Source organism: Porites lutea, chromosome 7, assembly GCF_958299795.1.
Source record: "Porites lutea chromosome 7, jaPorLute2.1, whole genome shotgun sequence".
NCBI lineage: Eukaryota > Metazoa > Cnidaria > Anthozoa > Scleractinia > Poritidae > Porites > Porites lutea.
In genome coordinates this window covers 34,643,996-34,667,111 of record NC_133207.1, presented here as the reverse complement: position 1 = coordinate 34,667,111, position 23,116 = coordinate 34,643,996, and the positions used below count along the sequence as shown (strand labels likewise).

Here is a 23,116-nt window from a genome sequence, read left to right as displayed (position 1 = left end):
TCAGTTCAGTTTAAATGGCCTGAGCTTGGTGGCAGAGCATTTGGGCTACCTGGTAGTCCAGGCTCGAAATATAAGCATCGGCGAACATCGACATTGTTGCATAACATTCGAAATATGAGGATTTGTATGGAAAAAAAACCTATCGTCTCCATAACCTACCGAAATGAAAGGATTTGAATAAAAAACAGCTTACGTTACATAAAATATGTGTTTCGTCTCTCCTGTGTGGTCCATGAGTCGATTTATGGCCGTTTAATTGGTTGTACTGTAAACGGTGTTCTCTCTATATAAAGGTTTACCAAGGTTGGGGACTCCAGCGAAGCGGCCCGACGGATCCACCAAAGGAAAAAGGCCGTAAATTCGCTCCAATGGCTCCAGTCGCCTCCGAATTCCGACTAGGTAACACGCGATAGTTCTGCTTTCCATTCGTGATCTTGCTTCAAGATGCCTTTGCACCGAGAGCGAATGAAAGGTTGCAGAGATTTGCGACCTTAGATTCGCTCTCGGTGCAAAGGCGTCTTGAAGCAAGATAACGAATGGAAAGGAGAACTATCGCCTGTTACCTAGGCGAAATTTGGAGGCGACTGAAGCCGTTGGAGCAAATTTACGGCCGTATACCTTCGGTGGATCCGTCGCGCCGCTTCGCTGGAGTCCCCAGCCTTGGTAAACCTTTATATAGAGAGAAGACCGTTTACTGTACAGCCGATAAAATGGCGCATGGATAACCCAGGAGAGACGTAACACACATTTAATGTAAGGTAAGCTGTTTTTTATTGAAATCCTTTCATTTTCGTAGGTTACGGAAACAATAGGTTTTTTTCTCATACAAATCCTTATATTTCGAAATCAATGTTACGCAACAATGCCGATGTTCGCCAATGCTCATATTTCGAGCTTGGGCTACCACTAGTATCCGGAAGGTGAGGTTCCACTTCTATTGGGAGAATTCGGGTATGAATGACTGAAAAAACATCATTCCCAGTTATAAATGAGTTTATCCAATTGAAACATGCAGGGCAATGGTAAACTGAAGAAAAATATGAGAAAGGCCGTTTTTATACTGAGGACGCATCATCCGTCTCGAAGAAGTTGGGCAATGATTTGGTAGTTCGTCAGGGTTATGCGTCTCTAGTATAAAGACGAGCACGAGACGCATTATGCGTCCAGACGAACTACCATTCGTAGTGCGTCGTTCAAGACGTAGTCCGAGGGAAACTTCGTCCAGACGCATAATGGGTCTTGTGCCCGTCTTTATACTTCAGACGCATAACCAGACGAGCTACAAATGTTTGCCCAAGTTCGTCCAGTCAGATAATGTGTCCTTAGTATAAAAACGGCCATAGACGCTTTATCCGCCTATACGGATAATGCGTCCTCTAGTATAAGAACGGCCATTGGGATTAATACTCTTTGATACGGTTTCCATGACAAGGGTGGAGGTCGCGGGTGATTCGTTGACAAGTGTGGCAAAGTAACGTTTCACAGATAAAAAGGGGCATCTGTTTCAGGATCACTGTAGGAAAGTGTTTCTGACGCTAAATATAATAACTGTGCAGAAACACGCACAGCCAATCAACAGGGTATGCTGCACCAACATATATTCAACAATTATTCCTCCAGCCCGAATGGGCTCTGAGTCAATAGCCCATGAGGCCGAAGGCCGAATGGGCTATTGACTCAAGAGGCCATAAGGGCGAGAGGAATAATTGTTTTAGTAAAATCCAACTAGCTGGTCCAAAATGTCGCGACAAAACAACTTTAGCAAGCAAAGCGCGATTCAGCCGCTATTGTTTTGGTTTTCAAAGTCCGCGCTTTTCGCTAGTAGTGGGCTATAACATATAGCCTAGTAGTAGCTCAACCAATCAGAACGCATTACTGATAATAGACCACTAGTTGGATTTTACTAAAATGTCTTGTCTTTATAACGTACATGGTTCCAGAAGGCTGTCACGTTCTTTACATCCACAAAACATTCTTCAGGTTTTGGTCGCAGTTTTGATGTAATCCGACCCTCCGAGTGCATATCACGTAATACCAGGACGTCCTGAAGAATAGCAACGTTTTTACATCTGTTAATATTCAGGGTAGGTATCTTATCATTTAACTATAAAAAGCTGCGGTAAAATATGCCTTAAAATGATTTGAGGAATTTAAAAACATAGTTAAAAACGACGGCGTTTCGATGTTCAAAAAGTAAATTAATAGAAAAGAAGACTCATACATAATTTGAAATAGCGGAACATTCAAGTGTTTAGATATTAGCATTTAGAACACCTCCGTACTAACCTCCATCCTCTGTATTGACACCCTGCATTCATTCAGAAGGGACAGAGCAATTGGAAAATGCAACGCCATGACAACGCGAATCATATTGAAAAGCGAGATGCAAGTGAACACTTTTTGCGCCGTTAAAATCTGACCAGTCAGTACATACGTCATGAAGGTAACAAAACTAATAACTGCGGACGCACTGAAGAACAAAGACATAAACGCCCCTTGAATAAAGTTCAACTTCAAAAACCACTTCAGTTCATCTCTGTTGACAGGAAGAAAAAACAAGCATACGTTACATTGTACTTAATGTTAATAACAGTGCCTGCAATTGCATATTCTCGTAAGTAGTATAGGGTGCACTAGTCAGACCCTTTTTGGAATTTCATTAACTTGGGGTGGAACACATAAACGACAATGACATCATAGTCATTTGCCTTTATCACATGAATAAAATGCGGTGGAATCTTATTAAGTTAAGACCACGTGCTATTGTTAGGTGGTTCAACCAGTTTGAAGGGTATTTTTGGCTCAATCAATGCTTAGGTTTTTGATTGGTTGACTAAAAACTAAGAAAAGTGTTCACTGGTTCATTCATGTTGTCAAAGGAATAAGAAGCAAATCGCACGTGACTTAAATTCACTTAGCCGTGACGTAATTATGAAAGTTCTATTTCCTGCTTCTTTCATTGCCAATTGTAGACAACAAATTGTGCCAGACCCGGTTCAGTAATTCTTGGCGTGCATACATATTGCTAGGTTCGAAGGCAAACTAGCACTTTCAAGCCGTAAACGAAGTACTCCTCCACAATTCAGCTTTTACTTCTCTCCTCCTAACATTTTTCACTTTCCCTCCACCACCAGCACCGGGCCTCCAGCACCACCACATTTCTACTGTTTTCCCTCCTCCTCTTCCTCCTCCTACTCCTCTTCATTTTTATTGTTTCTACCTTCCTCATTTGTACGGCTACTGTACGGACGTTGTTGGCTTTTCCAGTTGCTCAGGCCGTACTCTTTAACAAGTGAAAGAGCCAACACCGGTCCTGTAATAGTAGAACAATGGCGAGGTTTTTAATCATGAGATAAAGACAAAAGGTCGTGACGTCATCGGCGCTAATGTGCTCCACGACAAGTTAATGAGATTCTACTGCAAATAGTGGTCTAACTGGTGCGCCTAATACTACTCTCGTGCACCTATTTTAAATTGCTCGTACATGAAATAAAGGCGAATTCTAATTAACTGTGGACTGTATCCTTAAAGATTAGTACAACGCTCATAGGCAAGACAAAGCCATTTAGTTACTGAATTTCACAAAAAAAGGAAATATCTTAATTGCAATTTGGCTCATTTGTTGTCTCACCATGTTTTGGATTCTACATGTACATGAAACGAGTGTGATTTTTAGAAACTTGAATTAGTTCGAAATCGGTCACTCAAATCTATTAGGCATTAAACACTGTCAGGGAACACACAATAGCTTATTTATTTAACCTTCTTATCTGTCTTATCCACTTTGAAAATGAGTCTTCCCAGGTGTACATCTTGATAACTCGCATACCAGCAATTATTTCATTCATGACTTTGACTCGTTCATCCATCCAACGTATTGCCTTTGTTCTATGAGAAATGTGAAAAATGTGAAGAATAGTTACACTAATCATAGCACACAAAGCGCTTCCGCCGGGTTGAGGTGCAGCCGAGGTTTTTTAACATCAGGAAATCATAGGATAGAGAGGGAGTCTCACAGTCATACAATACAACATAATACAACACAATACAATACAATAACTTGATTTAAAGAGGGAGACGGCCCTCTAAAAAAATAAGTACGAGGAAAATATACAAAAATATGTACAACAAGCAAAAATATCGAAATAAAATATACTACATACAAAACTGCAATTTGTACGTTACAATAACAAAAATAAATAAGGACAATGGATATTTTCTAGAGTACGTAATATGAATATGTAAATCGTACGGCAAAAGTTCAAATATGGAGGAGTGGTTGGCACTATGACAAACAATAACAGTGTCATCAGAGCAGAATCCAGGAAAAACCTATTACATTGTGTTCTTGCTTCCTTGTGTTTATACAAAACTATGTTTCACCCCGAGCTTTCTGTTCCTTCACCCCGATGATGCAAGCCCTTTGCCTCGCCCAAATCCATAGCACTGAGAAATCTCAGTATTAACTTAAAAGAAAATAGACTCCGAGCATCATTTTAAGTTTTTATCTTACCTACATTCAGTCTTGGAATATATTTTAAACAAATCACATGACTTTGTTTATAAACGTTAGATATTCTCTTATCACTTAATCGCAATTATAGTAAATCAGTTAATAACTGCGGGATATAACAGTAAAGGAGTGAGTAAAAATAGGCCCTTTATCTCTTAAAACACAATGATTATGGTGACTAGATCATGTGATGACTTACCTAAATCCGAATAGCATGTTTCCCATTTTAAGTTGCAATGGAGCCAAAAGAACAATCAATCCCATGCCAGCTAGGGCTGGTGGACCAATTTGTATCCATAGCAACGCTAAAACGATAGCAGATACGATTGGGCCAACCACTAAATAGTGCAGGAAAGGTGTACTCTAAAAACAATAAACAAAAAAAACCACTGTTCTTTTCCTTGCTTTGTTACAAGGTAACAAGATGTTGTTTTTAAAAGACATATCTAAGGGGTTCCACCTTCGTATTTTCGGTAATGTAATATAGGTAATATATCAATGTTAAAACACCGCCAATCAGGTTGCCGTATCAAAATAGTTTAATGTCCACCAGGTCAAGCCAAGCCAATGCAGGTCTTCAACATTCTCATGAGTATCATTCTTTTTTTTTCAGTTTTCCGTTTCAGTTCAAATTTGTAATACATTACCGCTTACATATGATATGTAAAATAATTAAGTACATTTAAACCGTGGGGGCGTATCACTTTGACCGGACTAAATTACAAAACCTAGTTATGTTATTCCTCCTTCTTGAAAACAATTCTATTTCGCGAAGTTCGGTTTGCAAAACAGCTCTGAGCTATAATAACTGACTAATCTTACCATTTATATAAGGGCGAGGAAGAAATTAATTGGTGAATTATCACTATGGCTTTGTGGATTTTATGTGATTCTACAGTGATAAACATTTTCTTTTCTTTTTCTAAGATCTAACGTTTAAGCGAACTATATAGTGTGAAAAGAAACAGCGTCGAGCAATGAAATCGTATCAATAGAAGACAAGCAATTCGATTTGTAGTTGCTTAAGACATTTCTCTTTTTCTGAATGGCTCAAGACGCCCGGCTATTTTGTTCATAGCGCTGACCAAATTTGAAAGATTAAATCAGTGTTCTAAAAAACATCCTGTTAGTCGATAAACGACGTCAATAAACAAATAATAGGAAAATTATTGAACGAACCTCAAAAGTTAAAATCGTTTTCGCGTGACATGTAAGAAAAATGGCCATCAGGGTAAAAATTCAGCAGAATTCATTACCTAGCCTTCATTTTTATTAATGCGTGTTCCTGCCAATTTGATTCGTTCCAGAGAAATTCCAAAGAGTTGTAGTAGTTTAACCGTTTTTGTCTCTGACTTACGTAGCTCACTCGTGAGTTTGGGCTACCTGCGCAGGAACTGGTGAATGTTTTGAAGAAATTCTAAGCAGAGTTAAGGGTGCTATGTGCTTGGAAAGGTTTTTTTATGAACAATAAAATAATCACTGAACGAGCCTGAGTATATCATCCATCGTTGCCGAAAGGGTGACTCATTCACCATAGGATAGTTTATAAAAAAACCGAGAGAACATAGAGTAGGGAGAATCAAGTTAGAAATACCAAAGAATAACAAACAACGTTAAATCACATGCGTGAAAGTGAAGATTGAATTAGGAAATTACGCTTTTGGTTGAGCATACGCAACAAGTCATTGACTTCGCCGTTTTCTATGATCTATGTCAGTTCTATCTTGCTAAGAAACAAAATAATTAAGCATCTGGATAGTCTATAGAATCAGCATGGCTACTCACCCAATCAAACTTCTGTGCATCACTAGAAACTAGATTGACAATGTTTCCGGTTGTTGTGCCATGTAGGGCAGATATACTCAGTTTAAGAGCCTGCAGGAAATAAAATCAGACGCTGATTTGATGCATTCTATATAAAAATATTCTTCAAACTACGGCGAGAACATACAGTCGCAATTCTGTTCATATAAACTTGTAATATTTTTCTGCGAGAAGAACTGAAAAGACCAGAAATTTCATTTCCTAGTGTTGCCTTGTGCAAAAAGAAACCTCGAGAACAACTTCAACTGGTGAAACTGACGATTTTCATGAAACTTGTTTTACTTGCGGAACCGTTTTCAGACCTTTTATTTAAAACATCGAGCTCCTTCAAGAGTACCAACATCTTTCTTCAAATCTACCCTTCTAACGAAAATCTACTAACCTGGAATTAACACCACGGCCATTTTAAATTTGGAATAACATGGCGGTTACTTCAAATGCCTTGGCATGTAACTTACCTTTCTATAAACAAGACCAGTGCATGCGACTCTTATTCTCATTCCATAAACTTGCCTCATAAAGGAGTACGGTGCATTTACAATACTGGAGACAAAAGCAAATAAACTGAGGCCCAGAGCGTAAAGGTAGGCATCCCTTGTGGAAATAGGCGAATCTTCTACAAAGTAGAGTACTAGTTGACCCAACAAGATGGGCTGAGCAAGTTTTAGGAGATCCTGTAAAATTTGACAATAGTTAGTTATTACGCAGGTGCTACTGTGGCACAACTTTTTTCACAAAAAAAAAATTATTAAAACATTGCTTAAGAAATCTAAGAAACGGGGTAAACTATTGATGACTGTTTCTTCTCACGGCTTAAACGACGTTTTCTGATTTGACGAGCCTAAGTGAGCGATAACTTTAAAACAAATTACAACTGACAGTATTTGTGTCACTATATGGGCTGGGAAAAACATATGATATCAATAAATGTACATCTTACACCTACGGGTACTTACATGTAGAAGGGCCACTATTCCTAACAAAGAATAGCCAAAACCAAAGGCTCTGATTATTGTCCGCAAAAAGCTGGGGCGAGTGCCGTTCTGTTGCGCTTTATACTCTTCCTTCTCCCATTCTCTAAAATATTTAGCAAACACACAAAGAACTTATGACAAATCTGTTACAATGAAATCAAATCTACATGGAATTCTGAATCATTCTGTATACATGGTTTTCACTCACTAAACTAAATTGCTGCCTACAATTCAATCAAACCACCATGGTCCACAGCGAGCCGATCCCACTTATAAACAGCGCTTCCCCGGATTTAAAATGATCTAAAATCGCCCACAATTACACTTATGCTCATATGGCTTGGAAGGGCACCCATTCATAAAGAACTGTACCATACTATTTTCTAAGTACAGTGGCTTCAAAGCTCCGATGGATGGACAGATAGCGATCTATGTATTCTGCACCATGACTAATTGAACGAACCCAAAGATGCTACGGACAACACAGTTAACGGAACATTTCCGTTTAACTATTTAAAAACATCCCTACGATTATCAGACGGGTTTTCAATTGTTACACGGAAGCACCGGAATATTAATACCTTTCCAAAGAATCTGTAAGAGCATCAGTTTTTTCCCTGTCAAGTAGTCCATACAGATCCTCAGCTTGTAAGGGGCGCTTGGCTCCGAGAGACAGAAGATCATTTAACCACCTTATAAGACAAATGCATATAAATATCACCTTTGATAGCGAGAATTGTTAATGCAGAAGATTACTTTAGCCGCACAAGTCAGACGCTGACGTGGATAACACCATCCAAAGCCCTGATACTAATCCTAACATGACAAAATCGACTCCAAAAATAGTAAATGTTCATCTACTCTCCAATTTCCTAAGTCTTTCCTTAGCAGATCCTGGACTTTTGTAATTTCTTCCCTGCCTCTCTCGATCCGTGACGTAGACAGGACGTAGCGTTTATGAGTCACATTGCCTCTGCTTGTATTGCTGACCGTGTGGCGCATATATTCATTTTTACAAGCACTTGATAAGTGGTTCTTTTCTACTAAAGCTAAGAAAATAGGCAGGGCTCTCCTTTGAACTGTTGAGCAGCGACTAAAAGCACCTGTTTTTGGCAGCTATATGGTGAAGGTTCTCAAAAACATGCAAGTAAGCCCAATGAGATATTTCCACATGGAGGATTTATGAAAACCGGCTTAGCAAAAATTTTGCAAGTTCTCTCAACTTCTCCCTGTTTTACCTTGTTTACTGTATTGTTTGCTTATGTCGGTTTTTTTTGATTATTTTGTGATGAGGGATGGTGTAGACGTGGCTGTAGACAGAATTTTGCGAATTTCTATCTACCATCCCCCCCCCCTCCTCACTCCCTCCCTAGTTGTTTTGTTTTGTTTTTTTTCCCGGCCCTACCCACAATTCTCTATCACAAGTGACAGTTATTTGAAATCAGTGCGCGCCTAAAGCTGTTTTCGGTGCCGTTGAGCAGTTAACATTTCGTTCTTGCTCATAAGAAACGTTTTCCAGAGAGCATCATGTAAAGCTCTGAGCCGGATAGGACAAAGTTATGTAATTCGCAGAGTCAGCATCGCCCAATGTCGTATGGTATTCTCGTTTCATTTGACCACAGGCAGACCACCCCCTGTTAGTCGGGGCCGTTGTTGATTGAAATCTGAGCAACGATCTTTTGTTATTTATAGAAGAAATACATATGAACAATACGGTGGCTATAATTTGTTCCAAAATGCAGAATTTTAAAACAATTTTTCAATAAACGTTTGAAGAAAATGTTAACTGAATCATGTGTCATGTTTTTTTCGCCATCCCGTGCTGTTTTAAGCGTTATTTTGCGAGATGAATATTTGACCTCGGCGGTTAGAACTAACTAGTTCTAAACGGATCAATCACCCTGATCCGTGCTGAGATAGAAAGGTACGATATTGTTCGCTTTTCTAAGGTGACCACTACTAAGTCTTTGGCCTCGGGAACCGGCTCTTAGGAGTCAAATGAATAAAGCGAGAGCAAACTTGCAGGTGACATTTGACCCCGGCCAAGACTTTCTGGTGTGAAAAAGGGGTCTATGCCCCCCGGGGGTCTATGCTGGTCTGCCTACCGTGTGACTGTACGTCCGCGAACTTGAATAAGACAAGTGTAAGAGAAAAGTCCAGAGGTGTTTATCTGCCAATAGGCTGAGTTTTTCCGAGTTATTTGATATTCCCCTTGTGTTAGACGTGAGGAGAGTGTGCGTGGTTGTGGATAGTCTTATCAGCGCTGAGAAAGTGTGTGATTGTGTGATTTCCGCATGGTGTTGACAGGCAGAACTCAGGTATGTGGTGGCGTGGTTGAGCTGTTGGACCAAAATATTCTGTGCCAGCCATAAAACGTTTCGTTCGTGTTTAGCTCTGCTGATTGTGCCTTGGAAAACCGATTCTCGACTCAGGAAAATTAGATCCAGGTCTATGGTTTCAGCGGGCTCTTGGCGTTGAACCATAGACCGGTTTTTGCCGATAAGAAGGTGATAATTCGTGTACTGTGTCTGTTCCATGCGAAATCCTGTCGTTTATCGGACCGCGAAAAAAGCAGTATTTTGCTAACTTTTTCAGTTGTTTCGTAAACCTTAACCTTGTACAGTTTGGCTGCAGTTCACTCAACTTGAAAATTTCTAGACTGAAATGACACCGGTTTGAAATCTCACGGAGTTACATTACTGTGTAAATGTTCTAAAATTTGCGTCATTTTAAATTTGGACTGGCTGAAATGCCTGTATTGACCACTAACTTACTGCCCGGCGTCAGTTAAGGGCTTTTACTACTAATCGGCCTTTGAATGAATATTTTTATTGTTTTAAATTGTCAAGTAGTAGAATGCGTTGATTTTTTTTTTTGCCAACCCGGTTTTCAAAACGCCAGGTATATATTTTTTTTATTCATCCACTTTGTCAAAATTCCCATAGGCACCGTAACGCCTGTTTTTTGTCGTTATTTCTGATACTCCAGGTACACCCTAAAATACTTAACAACTGACAGGATGAAATTTTTACTTGCATAATCCTTACCAAAATGAGAAATACTTTGAGAAAAATGTTGCCTGAGCCATAGGTGTTGGTAAAATTCCAGCATCACTGACTCTTCTGTCTTTATGGTCTCCTAACATCAGCTCCGTTTCATGATTGCCCGCTTTATCAAATTCAACATCTTCACTTCCATCCAGATTTATTACACTTCCAGCTTCAGTCATGTTCTTTATGGCCATTTCCCTGTTAGCATAAATAATCGCAGGAGAACAAAAGTGAGACGAACCTAGAGACACGGTAAAACGAGCAACAAAAACGTGCAACTTGTTTTGGTTGAAAAGCGATGTTGCACGTTTTACCACCAATATTCAAACCTATCTAGCAACAAATGAAGGTTGCTGAGGGTTGCGTGAATACTGACTTCTGATTGGATAAAATTATGCGGGAGCAATGCCATACACAGGAGTTACGTCACTTCCTGCAAAACAAGTTTACCTTGGGCCGCTAAAACGCGCGGCATGTACAGATTTTGTTGCTAAAAGTGAACTACTCTTTACTTTCTGCAACAACTTTTCGCGACCTGTAACAACCTGATTTGTTTCAAGACAGGTTGAATGCGGGTGGTAAAACGCGCAGCTTCGCTTTTTAACTCGTTTTGCAGTAATATTGCTAAACAAGTTGCACGTTATTGTTGCCCGATTTCCCGTACTTTAAAGCAAGGGGCACACATACACTAACCCACGTTCCAACCCACGGGCTTGCCAGTACCTCACGCATGCGCACAGCCATACCGACCGGGCTGGAGCAGCCATGGACAGTTGTTTCGCCCTTATTGGGGCTCATCAGCGTGCACACCATTCCTGGTCAATGGTACTTTATAAACCGTATTAAAAGCAAAGTTTTCCCAAAATATCTATCCACATTATGTTAATTCAGATTAAGCTAAAGTACATGGTTTTTAAATCTTTATACAATGTCACGTTTCAAAGCATGTTTTGGTCGCTTGTCCTCTGAAAGCTTCTGATCAAATAACCTTTTTTTCATCACTTTCTATTGCATCTCAACGACCTTGGCCACTGAGCACGGATTTAATAACCGGAGGTGGCTCGATAAGATAACTTTGCAGCGACACCTTCCATCTTTGAAGCTCTTTTTTACTTACACAAATTGATCTTCATGGTAAAACCATTATAACTCATGGATTACACATAGACTAAACTCTGTTATGATATTATTTTTTGGGAGATCGGAATAAATATCAAGTGACAATGACGTCACCATAGGTTTTAAATCGAATCTCAGCCCTCACCGACCTGAACTTTGGAAATGCATACCTTGGTGCTCGTCTTTCGTTATGCGAAGTTTCACATTCTCGCGTGCTGCATGGGAATTTGATGTTGTGCTAAACTCGAGACAATAGGAAATCCCAAACCAAAAAAATGTCCAAATCTATCTCATCGCTTCAATATTTACTCAACTTTGCGCCTACGTTAGGCAACTTAAAATGTTCAATGGACACGAAGATCGGGCATTGTATCACGGTACACTGCATGAGGCACTGAAATTTTTTGAAGAAGATCTATCGTCGAATTTCGGTTTAATCGCTGTTTTAGTGATAGTAGCCTTGGAAATTACAGAAAGAGCTCACATTGCGTTTCACCCCCATTTACATGTTTTTATGTTTTTCAAAATCGCGCAAGTCTACTTGCATTTCCACCTCGTTCCCAGGGTTCTCTCCTACCCGTCACAGCGTTTTGGGCATCCCCGCGTTTTGGGCATCCCCATTCCCAAATCCCTAGCGTTTTGGGCATCCCCGGTGGGGGATGCCCAAAACGCTGATCGCTTCGACTTTGCCTAAATTATTTCAGACTGGGAAAAAGTCAGGATTGTCAATCACGAATTTACGGCTGAATAGTGTAGATGCATGTTAGAATTATATCGTCTGACACTTTTCGCCGGGTTTATTGCGCAGAAAAAAAAACCCATAGGCAGTAAACGTTGGCTCAAAACGGGACGAAACTGAAATTTACAACCGCATAACATCCCTTCGCTGTACAACGCTTCATTGTTTGCAAAGCTTCAATTTTATTTAATAGAACTGTTTACCAGCGAGAAATGCCGCAATCGCCGGCAGCTGCGATCGTCTGATTCCAAACAGCCAAAAACAAGAATGCTAAACAAAGCAATTAAAAGACAAACATGGATAAAACTGCGTTTTGCGGTGTTGAATTCATAGTATGCATGACATTTGCGGTCTGTACAACTTAACCCCGCAGCGCTACTTGACACACAAAAGGCTGTCACACAATTTATACAGAGGCCTCTTGCACCTACGGGACAGAAGAAATCTGTTGCCGTTTTGAGATGTAGTAGGGGCTTCTATTAAATCAATTCCGACCGAGTACCACACCTTGGGAACAACCTTCACAGGGTGCAAAAGTATTATCGCGGCCGGCGTGTCCAGAAAAGGAGCAGAGTGGCACTCTTCGAAGACCCTCGCTTTCTCTTCCTCGGTGAACAATTCGTCGAAGCGCTGTGCCATCCTTCTCCTTAGCCACCTAGAACAAGGACTCAAATTTTGAGTCATACTCGAACTTTTTGGCAAATGTCGCAGCGTCGTTTTTTTGCTTTGTAAAGCCTTCCGGATAAGCCTTCTTTTTAAGATACTGGAAAAGATTTCTATATCCAGCATTTTTTTGGAGGGGATGACCAAAACACTAGCGATTTGGGCATCCCGGGAGGGTACCGGGGGATGCCCAAAACGCTGCAGTAATATGAGAAGGGGATGCCCAAAACGCTAGGGATTTGGGAATGGGGATGCCCAAAACGCTGTGACACCGCCCTACGGAGCGCTCCGTAAGAGAGAACCCTGGGAACGAGGTTGCTTGCATTTAGCCGATTGTAAAGTGTATATCGAAGCTTCAACATCCCCATTTTTGAAAATTACTGTTCAAATTCTCCCCTACCCGGACCAAAATGCCGTTCAAATGCCCCACACTAGGGTCCATTCGGGTCATCAAATGCCCCCACCCCGGGGACATTTCAGAGGCACATAAATAACAGAAGGACGGCAGAAACGCCTTCAGTTGTCGAACAAAATCTTTATAAATACAGCAAATAATTTGTATTCAATATAACAAAAACTGAGAAACACTGTTAGCGTATTTACTAAGAACAAAAGTCTCGTTCAAAGCGGCGAAATCGCTGCTAAAAGGTCACTGAATGCTCTGATTTTCTTCTTGTATCATGCAACAACATACAAAGCGTTCTATAAAAAAAATCCCACCTATTGAGATGCAGCACGTCAAAGTAATTGACCTATGTTGAGCTTTCTATTGTTGTATTGAATCGCCGGTAATAGGTATTGTATTTCATTGTAAACACTACTTAATACATTCATATATTCAAAGCCTGAATCCAAAAATATTAAAATATTTAAAAATATTAAAATTTAAATACCTTCAAATACGGCACAAAGCTTGTTTAAGCCATTTCCTCGTAACCAATTGGCCACAAAGGCACAATCTTTTCCACGAAAATCCTCTAACACCGTGTCCCCCATGACAACAACAAGTTTATTCAGTATTACCATTTTGTACAGGTGTTACCAATTAAAATAACAATAATAAACAGCTAAGTTTAAGGAAATGCAGATATGATGGAACGGTAGATAGCTCACCACGCCAGAGATTTCACATGAAATCGAGGGTGCAGTTCAAATTCCCCACCCCGTGGAAGACTCTGATAATCAAATTCCCTCCTCTCCGGGACGGCAAAGGTGTCAAATGCCCGGGGTATGCCCGGGTGGGGGGATGTTGAAGCTTCGATTTGACCGATACATAATTACCGCTCACGCAATATTCAGTACACCAAATTGAAACTTGGGCCCTAGGATGCACAAGATAAATGTCAATTCTTTGCCAGATGCAGCTTAAAGTCCTCCCAAAATGGTTAGAACGCTCAGTTCAACTGATGATCTTCGGAGGTTGTTTGTTGACACTTCATAAAATATTCGAAATTTTGACACGAGCGCAAGACGGGCTCCCCTGCAGGTGTGACCGTAAGCTTTGGTCACGAAACTTTGTTTGAGTCCTCCTTACAGTGCTCGAAACATTAAAAGCATTCCGTTTTTGAGCCCTGGATACCATCCTCAATAAACTATAATAGCTCTAAGGAAATAGTTTACTTCATTCCATAAAACAAACATCAAGTCTTATAGCATGCATGATCGCGAGCTTTGTTCTTTGTTCCTCACCTGGTGGAAACTTTTAAGTCAGGATTCAGAAAGTCACGTTCAAATTTGTTATCCTCCGATCTGTCCCTGCTGAAAGATTACACTTCCCCATTCATCGTATCATCCTAAAGAAGCCAAAACTCGGTTCAGCCGTGCTGAATATAGCTTGCTACTATGCAGTGCTGCTGTACATCTCTTGTTCGTGACAAAAGGGGAGAGCGCGGAGAACTCTGGGAAGAAATTAGTACCCACCTGTCACGAAAGGGAACAGAAGAAATAAGCGGGAATTTGCAAAAAAAAAAAAATGTTGAAACACTCTGAAACACACGGCTTTGCAATCACTGTCTTTGCTCGCTTCTCTTTAAATTTTATTTTAGGCTGTGAACACGAAAGAATCGACCTAACTCAGGGCGAAGCTCCCCCAGGAGAATCTACTTTCGGGCGAAACGACCTTTCTACCCTGGATTCGACCTTTATCATTATTCAATTATTTAAAAAATATATACGGACCCAGGCGAATATTTCGACCTCGTTACGTCAACGTCTTCATCGCTTATCAGTTGAGTGAAGATTCAGCATGTTTCAAGTGAAAACTTTTTTCTTTAATAATCGAGTATACATCTGCAGGATTTGCTCATTGTATATTAAGCTAAATAAAAACAGCTATTAAATCTGTGAGTTTCTCCTTTCTAGACTTTCTAGTGAAATTGAGTTGCTCTCTTAAACGCCGAAACCCCGGATAGACCACCATTGCAAAAATTATTACTATGAATGCTTTAGGATCTTTTTAATATTTTAAATTGTTCAAGTGTAAGTGTACATTTCTATTAAATAAAACTATTTTAGCAAATCTCTTATTTAACAGATTCTAATATTAAATAACCTCAAGGAATTTCCTAGGATTAGATGTTACATGCAATAATGGACCAGAAACAAGTAGAGTGATTTTACTTGAACTGTGAAACAGATGCTAACAAATAATAGTGTAAAATAGCAGAAGGAGGTAAACAAAACAAAACAATGGAATTAGTGCATAATACTACCTATTTCACAGGTTGAGTGAAATCACTTTTAACCTGTGAAACAATATCTAACAATTAGTGCCAAACAGTTACACGTAAACAAAACAAAATTATGAAATCAGCTAGAGTATAGAACTGTGTAGATGTAAGTATCTATTTTAAGGGCTACGTAAAATCACTCTATTTTTCTTATATTTTTTCACTTAATTTTAAGCCACTGTCCTAAAATAAGAAAAAAAAAATGTTAATTCTGTTGATCTTAAATAGTGATCAATATTGCTCTAAACAATTATGGTACAACAAGCTTCCTTCCATCAACAGATGATCAAATGCTTGTCTTCATCAATTCCATAATTTCTTTTGTGTTTATCAAACAAATCTTTTAATGCTGTGATGTACTGGCAATGAAGTTTATCCACCTCCTCTGCTGTAGGGCTCTTAACTTTGTTAACATTGATGGGTGCACCAACTAGAAAAAGAAATATTGAGAAATAGACGAATGCTTCAGTTTGAAACCAAACTAAATTATATATATAAATTAAATTGTTTTTTTATTTAATTTTTACACTCTACAATAGAACAGACATCTATAAGACATGATAAAAGTTGTCCAGTCAATCAGTACAGGTTGAGAAAAACAGCTTTTACCTGAACTTTGGGCATGCATTTTTCTCAGACATCGCACTGTGGTCAAAGTGACTAAGAATGTGTAAAATAGTATGTGGAGTAATGCTTTTAAAATAGTATTTAAAATACTGTACTTGAACAATAGTATTTCAATCATTATCCACCAAACTAATGTCTGCATGCTCTGATAACAATAATAGACTGGATTAATCTAACACAAAAATAGGAACATTTCGTTCTTTAGTGTTTTCTTTCTTTTGTCTTTAAATTCTTGGTTAAGAGCATTAACCAATTGCAATTGCAATGTGATTCATTAAAAATTAATATCATCATGCCAGTTACATCATATATAAGGAGTGAAATAAGGAATTATTAGCAACAATGCTTAATGTACCTTTTTTCATGTGATTAGCAAGAGTTTATACTACAAGACAAACATTATATTTTTATGAAGAAGGAACAGCTAAACATAACTTACAGACAGTATGAATTGGTCTTCTATATGGAAGCAATCCAAAAGTGTATTGAAAGACTCCACGGCCATGGAAGAGTGGAGGTGCAAATCCCATCAGTTCTTTTACCTTTGTTTGCCAATGACGCAGTGCTGAGCCAGAGGGGTTACTCACTTGATCATATAAGTCATTTTCTCCAAAGGAAAATACAGGAACTAAAGATGCACTGAAAATATGACCAATGCACAGTTATATTATGTGGTATTAGCATTCGCTGATCTGAAACTATGCCACTTATACCTTGTCAATAATTGTGCTCACATTGGGGGTGGCTCCTTCTAAAATGCTCTACATTCATATGGTATTAAGGATTTAATGAAGCCAAAAAATTAATGGAACATTTGCACATATGTAAGCATTTTTTTGATAAACAGTTAGGACATGCCAATATTTCCAGCAACGACAATTTGTTATCTGTCCCCTTCCAACAGTCCAACATTAGCTGCTGCTTATACACCGTGTCTTCAATAGGGGTTTTAGGAAGGCTTATATCCAAGGGAACTTACAACTGCATATAAAGGAAAAGTGCTTTAAAAGAATGTATAGCAGTGCTAATCATGAATCATGTTTTGCACTTAAAATTGTCATAATAAATGGCATTCACTTCAATATATTTGGAGGGGGGTTATATCGAGGGGGGAGAGAAGGGCTGATCAGATGTATTCTTTTGTTCACACACAGATAGGCCTATTTCTGGGGGCCAGGCAACACAAGTAGGTAACTAGATGAGCAACTAGAGTAAAAATAAGGTGACATCACTTTCACCATCTAGTCTTATTATAGAATGCATTCATTACATAATTGAAACAAATTATTCTTTTCTCTATGATACTCCTACTAAAAAATGTGTCATTTTATCCCCTATCTCAATTCTAACATAATTCCAATATCCCTTAACATGCATCCCCAATACCAAACCATGCAAAGCCAAACCAGGTAATTGTCCATCTTATACATAGCAATAAATATACAGTCTTCAAGGGTGTGTTCCTTTAGAATGATTTGGATCAGGATTCAAGATCCAAGATCACTCGGATCATGGCATAGGGCACGTACCTGCCAACTCTCCCAGTTTTCCAGGAGTCTCCAAGTTTTTCATCAAATCTCCCGGGAAATACCTACTGTGGCCTTTTTCAAATTTTTTTTTTCTATTAATTATTTTATTATTTCATTATTTTTGAGATGTTAAAAAAGAAAATAAAATAAGAAGTGTATTTAGTGCTCTTCTTTGCTCTCTTCTCGATCGGAAAACGTAAAATAGAGCAATCAATTTGACTAAATTAATATATGTTTAACAAGTATCATAACTGGTTAGAAATCAACCAATCAAATTACACAATACATGGTAGAAAGTTGGTGCTGTTTTTGCATGCTGTTATCAAAGTTGAGAACATTCAGAAGGCCTTCGGGTGATTTTCGGAGAGTAGTCAGACATTGTCGAAAATGACATAATTTCTTACAATGGAAAGATTTCTAGACGTCTCCAGATTTTTGTACGCCGGATATTGGCAGGTATGGGGGCATCAATTCAGGGTTCTCAACTCTCCCGGATAATCTGGGAGACTCCAGGTTTTGAACCGTTTCTCCTGGTCTCCAGATTACTGTCTGAAATCTCCCGGATAATTGCTGAAGTTTGCCATTTCTTGCAGATTCGACAATGAAATTTCAAATGTTTTGCGTTTTTTGAGCTATTTTACTGTTATCGTCAAACGTTTCCTCACAAACTCCGGTATGCCATTGTAATATAAGCAATAATGTGATTGGTGGGAAGTAAACCAATTAGGTCACGATTCCAACAGTGAACATCTTTTTCACACTTTTTTTTTTTTCACAAATGACGTTATGTGCCATGCATTATGACGTCATCTATCGCCCCTTCCCCATCAATTCTCAATATTTGAAGATGTGTGGGGCTGACAGTCCTGTCAATTAGGAACCCGCGCTAAATCCCATTCTAGCCCCATGCAGTGGCGGATCCAGGGGAGGGGCCTGGGGCCCCCCTTATTTTTAGACCAAACTGAGGCCTGAAGGGCGGAAAAAAATTTTTTTTGAGACCAAGTCCCCCATCCCTCCCTCATCTCAGGGTCTGGAAGACCGGGCCACCCCCTTATCTGACGGTCTGGATCCGCCACCTCCGTGATCCAAGTGATCTTGACCATAAATTCTGATCCTGGTTTTGCATCAATCACACTAACCCATTACGTAATGCAAGTTTGACAAAACCTTTCCTATCTTTCAGGGTTAATTTAAAGTTTCCTGGACGAGCTTCCAAAGACTCTGCTGCTCCTCCAATTACAATGGCGGCCGAATGACCAGGACCCATCTTTGTTAGAATGTACTCAATACTATCTTTATCAACGGAACACGCACCCATCGCCATGCAATATTCTCTGCTAAACGGGAACTTGAAGTTCACTGTGAGCGTCAGTAGATGAGGATAAATCCCGGGGAACTTTTCCGAGAATCCGGTTCCCTCCCCACAGAAGTTTCCCAATGCTCCCAAACCAATAATTCCATGTGGGTGATAGCCAAAAATATAGTTTTCCTTAGGATCCAATTCTGCCGTTTTTATCAGACGTATTGGGAAGTAATCACAGTAATATTTCCACATCTTACACCTTCTTGCCAGCTGAAAGGAACGTCCCCCGCGACTTGGAGTTCGAGAATTCAAGATGAAGGCCCAGCCAATATAAAGCGCAGCAAAAATACGGGTGTATGCATTCAACAGTAACAACAATAGAAAACAAGTTCCGAAGATGTGTCCAAAGAGAAACATATACACTTGGAACATCACAAAAAACGTCTGAAGTCTCCTTTTTAGCGGAATTTTAAGAGGGGCCCACTCTACCATCTTGAAACCTTCGTCGGTTGATCTGATGCAATTTTTGTTTGTACCCACGTACTCCTCACTCCTCCCAACCAATCATTTTCTCGCATTCGCGGATCGATGTCACACAGCAGTGAGTCCTGCGTTTGCGTTGCGTGACAGAACTTTGGCTTGTCTCTTCTCTACTTTTTTGACTCATTTTTCTTTTGAGTCACACACTAGATCAAGAGCACGCGTGAGGGAAGAGCGGCGGTTAAATGCAGTGCTTTGCAGTGCATATATTAATGCTAGAAATACGTGAATCGCAGGACCTCAGTCGCGAAACATATCGGGGGAACGGCAAGAAATTGAAAGGGAAACTGAAGGCAATAGGGAAGAAAATATATAAATTTTTAAAGTTTCTTAAGCTATCGTTTTCAGCCACGTGGTCATCAGCTTTGCAAATTGCTTGGAATAAAAGATAGTTTTAACATGCGCAAAGAGTTCAATTCCCACAGGATTTCTTTTTTGCACACAAACATGGCCGCTGATTCATTGTTTTGTACACAAATATGGCCGCCGTGACGTCATGTGAAAAAATTCTATATGACATGCTCCGTGACGTCACACACTAGGTGACGTCAGGGCGGACACCAAGACATAGAGATGGGGCTTTCGAGTTTGCAGCTAGCTAAGACCAAGCGCAGTACACGCGCTTCGCGCGCGACGAGATTATAAACTCGCTTCGCGAGAATTATACTCTTGGCGGTTTAAGGAGTTTTTAGCAAGGTGTTGATATCGAGATACAAAAATAGACCTCTTTAACATGTATCATTTTTTCCCATCGCAGACCAGGTTATGTTACCCCAGAAAACCTACCTCGATCCTCCAAAGGCTTTCACAAGGCTAACTACGAAAACGCGATCGCGAGTAACTGGGGACGAGGTAGCCAGAATAAGCAATTTCCTTGAGAGCATCAACCAGGGGCATCAACCTTCAGTTCAAATGGAAATTTTTCAGAGGGTGCGAATGGGGTTGACAGTTAACTAATATTTGGCCCAAAAAATAGTAGTTAACTGATAATTGGCAAAAAATTAGTAGTTAGAGCGGTTTTCACTTGACTGTCGAATTGGGATTGGTTTTGGTTTTGGTTTTGGTTTTACTACGTCCTTTGGTTGGCTAGTGTATTTACTTTGGTTTTGGTTTTACGACAGTCAAGTGAAAACCGCTCTAAGTGATAAATGAAAAGGAATGTTTAGTTAAGATAAAAAAAAAAACCACTGCAAAAACCGTGTACGAACAATCTTGCTCAACGTCGGATCCAAAAAGATCGTGATCAGTCAAAATAGATGACCTATACTCAACCCTACTGGTAATTACATTCATACTGCAGTTTCAGAACACTTTCTTACCAGTAATCATTCCGACAATCATATGCTCTTGATTCCTATTGAAAAACTTAAAAATGGGCGTGATTCTTTCAGGAAAGCACGTGAAGCCCACCTTATCCATAAAGCTAAGACAATTGAGCCTCTGGGCATCAATAAACGTGATGAACTGTAACTATATATAGTATATCTTTTATTTTTTTGTTATCTTGTCTTTTTAGTTGCCACACCATACCACGTCATACTTTCATGCCTTTGTCAGCACTCTTAACTATTTCTCTCCCATTGGTGCAAACAGGGATTGAATTCACCAATTGAATTCCCAAAATTATGGTTCAGTTTTGTTACTTAAGACTATATTTTGGCATTGATAATGTTTCTCGTCGTCGGTCGCAATGGATTGCAAGGATTAAAGAATGGATTGAAACTTAGGCCAACAACAAGATACAGGACATACAGCAACCAGATAAGTACAAGACTGATTCCGATCGGATAGTGAAAGTGCCGAGGAAGGTGACTTTGGAGTAGTTTATGGCAGGACATGCATGACCATATCGGGAAGATCAGTACGAGATCATGACTGGTGCGTCTGGATCTATGAGGCTGGTGTCATATTGATGGTTATACGACTTACATTTTCAGTTACTAATAAATTGTACCAGTGGCAGAGTTCATGTAAATTTATACCTTGATGTTATTAGGATCTACCCCCAAACGTGATAGACTTGCTGAAAGAAGGAAAATTCGGGTTGTGACGGAATAATATTCGCTGTAGGAAAGAGAAAGTTAATAGCTAACCAAAATTAGTAGTTAACTGAGAATTGGCCAAAAAAATAGTAGTTAACTGATATTTGGCCGAAAAAATAGTAGTTAACTGAGAATTGGGTACCCCCATTAGCACCCTCTAGAACATGTCAACACCGTTCATCTAATACAAGTGAACTTCACCTTTAATCTTGTAGACTCCACAGCCACGCAAGAGAAAAAGTATAGGCTGATATTACTTTTAAATACCCGAACTTTACTAATCTCACTAGAAGTTCTCATTGAGAAGGGAAGTGCTGCCGTTAGTTGCAATGCGAATAGGAAAAAGACAGTTTGTAGAACAATTGAACATTACTTATGAATTCTTTTTTATTAAAGTCAATAACTTAGACTTGCTGGCATTATGAAACACTCAGAGCGTAATATAAAAAATAAGCCGATCACGATGACAAATATGCTTACATTCATATAACTCGCTAAGGTTTCAATACCATTTTGTCACGAAATTCCAAAACAACAGCAGTGCTGATAGGCTGTTTTTCCATCGAACAATCATCGTACACAGGATGAGATGAGTTGCCAACAAATAACGTAAAGGCCAAAACTTGTTTATTCACAGTTCAGGTAGATGTACCGCACATGCCGTTCACTTATGTAACTTACAATCCTGATTCCCGAGATAACAATCTGTGTGACAAAAGCCAGGAATACTCGCTACAACTCATCTTGAAACCTAGAATAAAAAAAATAAACCGAAAAAATGTTCCGTACAATACATCTTGAACTGTTCTTACCGTTTAGGCCGTTTAAAAAGAGAGCAAACATCCGATAAACTACGATTTCTGCACAGATCTTACATGAGAGCAAAACAAAATGGCGGGTTGCTCCATGGCGGCAGCTAAGCACTTGCTTAAGAAAACCGCTGACTAAGCAGCGCTACAGTCACAGATTGATTGAACCATCGAACCATGGAACAATTGAACGAAAAATCTCAAATCGCTCAAGAATATGGTCTGCTGCCGGCTGATGCCCGGCAGCAATAAACATTGTCCATTCATTTGTAAAAAAAAAAACTTAGGCTATTTCATTTTGAAGGGTTCCAGAGAAGAAAAATTTTTAAAGACTTCATAAATTATTGTTCTTGATGATCTTCCGCATTTCATTACACTTTTCTTTTTATCTAGTTATTTATCTATTTTATGTTTATGTTATTTTTTCTTTTTATGTAACACCATCTATATAAATGATACTGCAAAATAAACGCTGTTGTACGCATCACGTAGTTAGACATTTCAGAGTAGGCTTAAGTGTACCTGTTCCGCCGAGATTAGCAAATGCTACCTAGCCAGTCTCTTTGTGTCACGTATTTACAAATATATTTCGAATAAAGTTGGGTTGAAGTTTTGAATTTATTCATTTATTGAATGAATGGTCCCCCTCCCCCGC

At 39.3% G+C, this 23,116-nt stretch overlaps 1 protein-coding gene and 1 pseudogene across 1 annotated transcript; both read right to left on the bottom strand.

Moving 5' to 3' along the window:
• Positions 1-14,722, bottom strand: part of LOC140943755 (ATP-binding cassette sub-family C member 4-like) — a 38,587-nt pseudogene extending 23,865 nt beyond the window's left edge.
• Positions 14,723-15,276: 554 nt separating this feature from the next.
• LOC140942945 (2-acylglycerol O-acyltransferase 2-like) lies at positions 15,277-19,639 on the bottom strand. The gene is made up of 3 exons (XM_073391965.1): positions 18,907-19,639; positions 16,678-16,877; positions 15,277-16,041 (listed from the first exon to the last, which is right to left on the bottom strand). Exons 1-3 carry the CDS (start codon positions 19,560-19,562, stop codon positions 15,887-15,889), a joined length of 1,011 nt encoding a protein of 336 aa, XP_073248066.1. The 5' UTR covers positions 19,563-19,639; the 3' UTR covers positions 15,277-15,886.
• Between the last annotated feature and the right edge of the window lie 3,477 nt (positions 19,640-23,116).

Bases quoted from the DNA above. Each gene is read 5' to 3' on its own strand.
- LOC140942945 (XM_073391965.1), bottom strand. From the start codon at position 19,562: ATGGTAGAGTGGGCCCCTCTTAAAATTCCGCTAAAAAGGAGACTTCAG. The intron at 16,878-18,906 runs GTTAGTGTGATT...TCATATTTTCAG, and splicing joins AAACTTGCATTACGTAATGG to TGCATCTTTAGTTCCTGTAT. The intron at 16,042-16,677 runs GTAAGTTATGTT...TTCTTTTTCTAG, and splicing joins AAGACCAATTCATACTGTCT to TTGGTGCACCCATCAATGTT.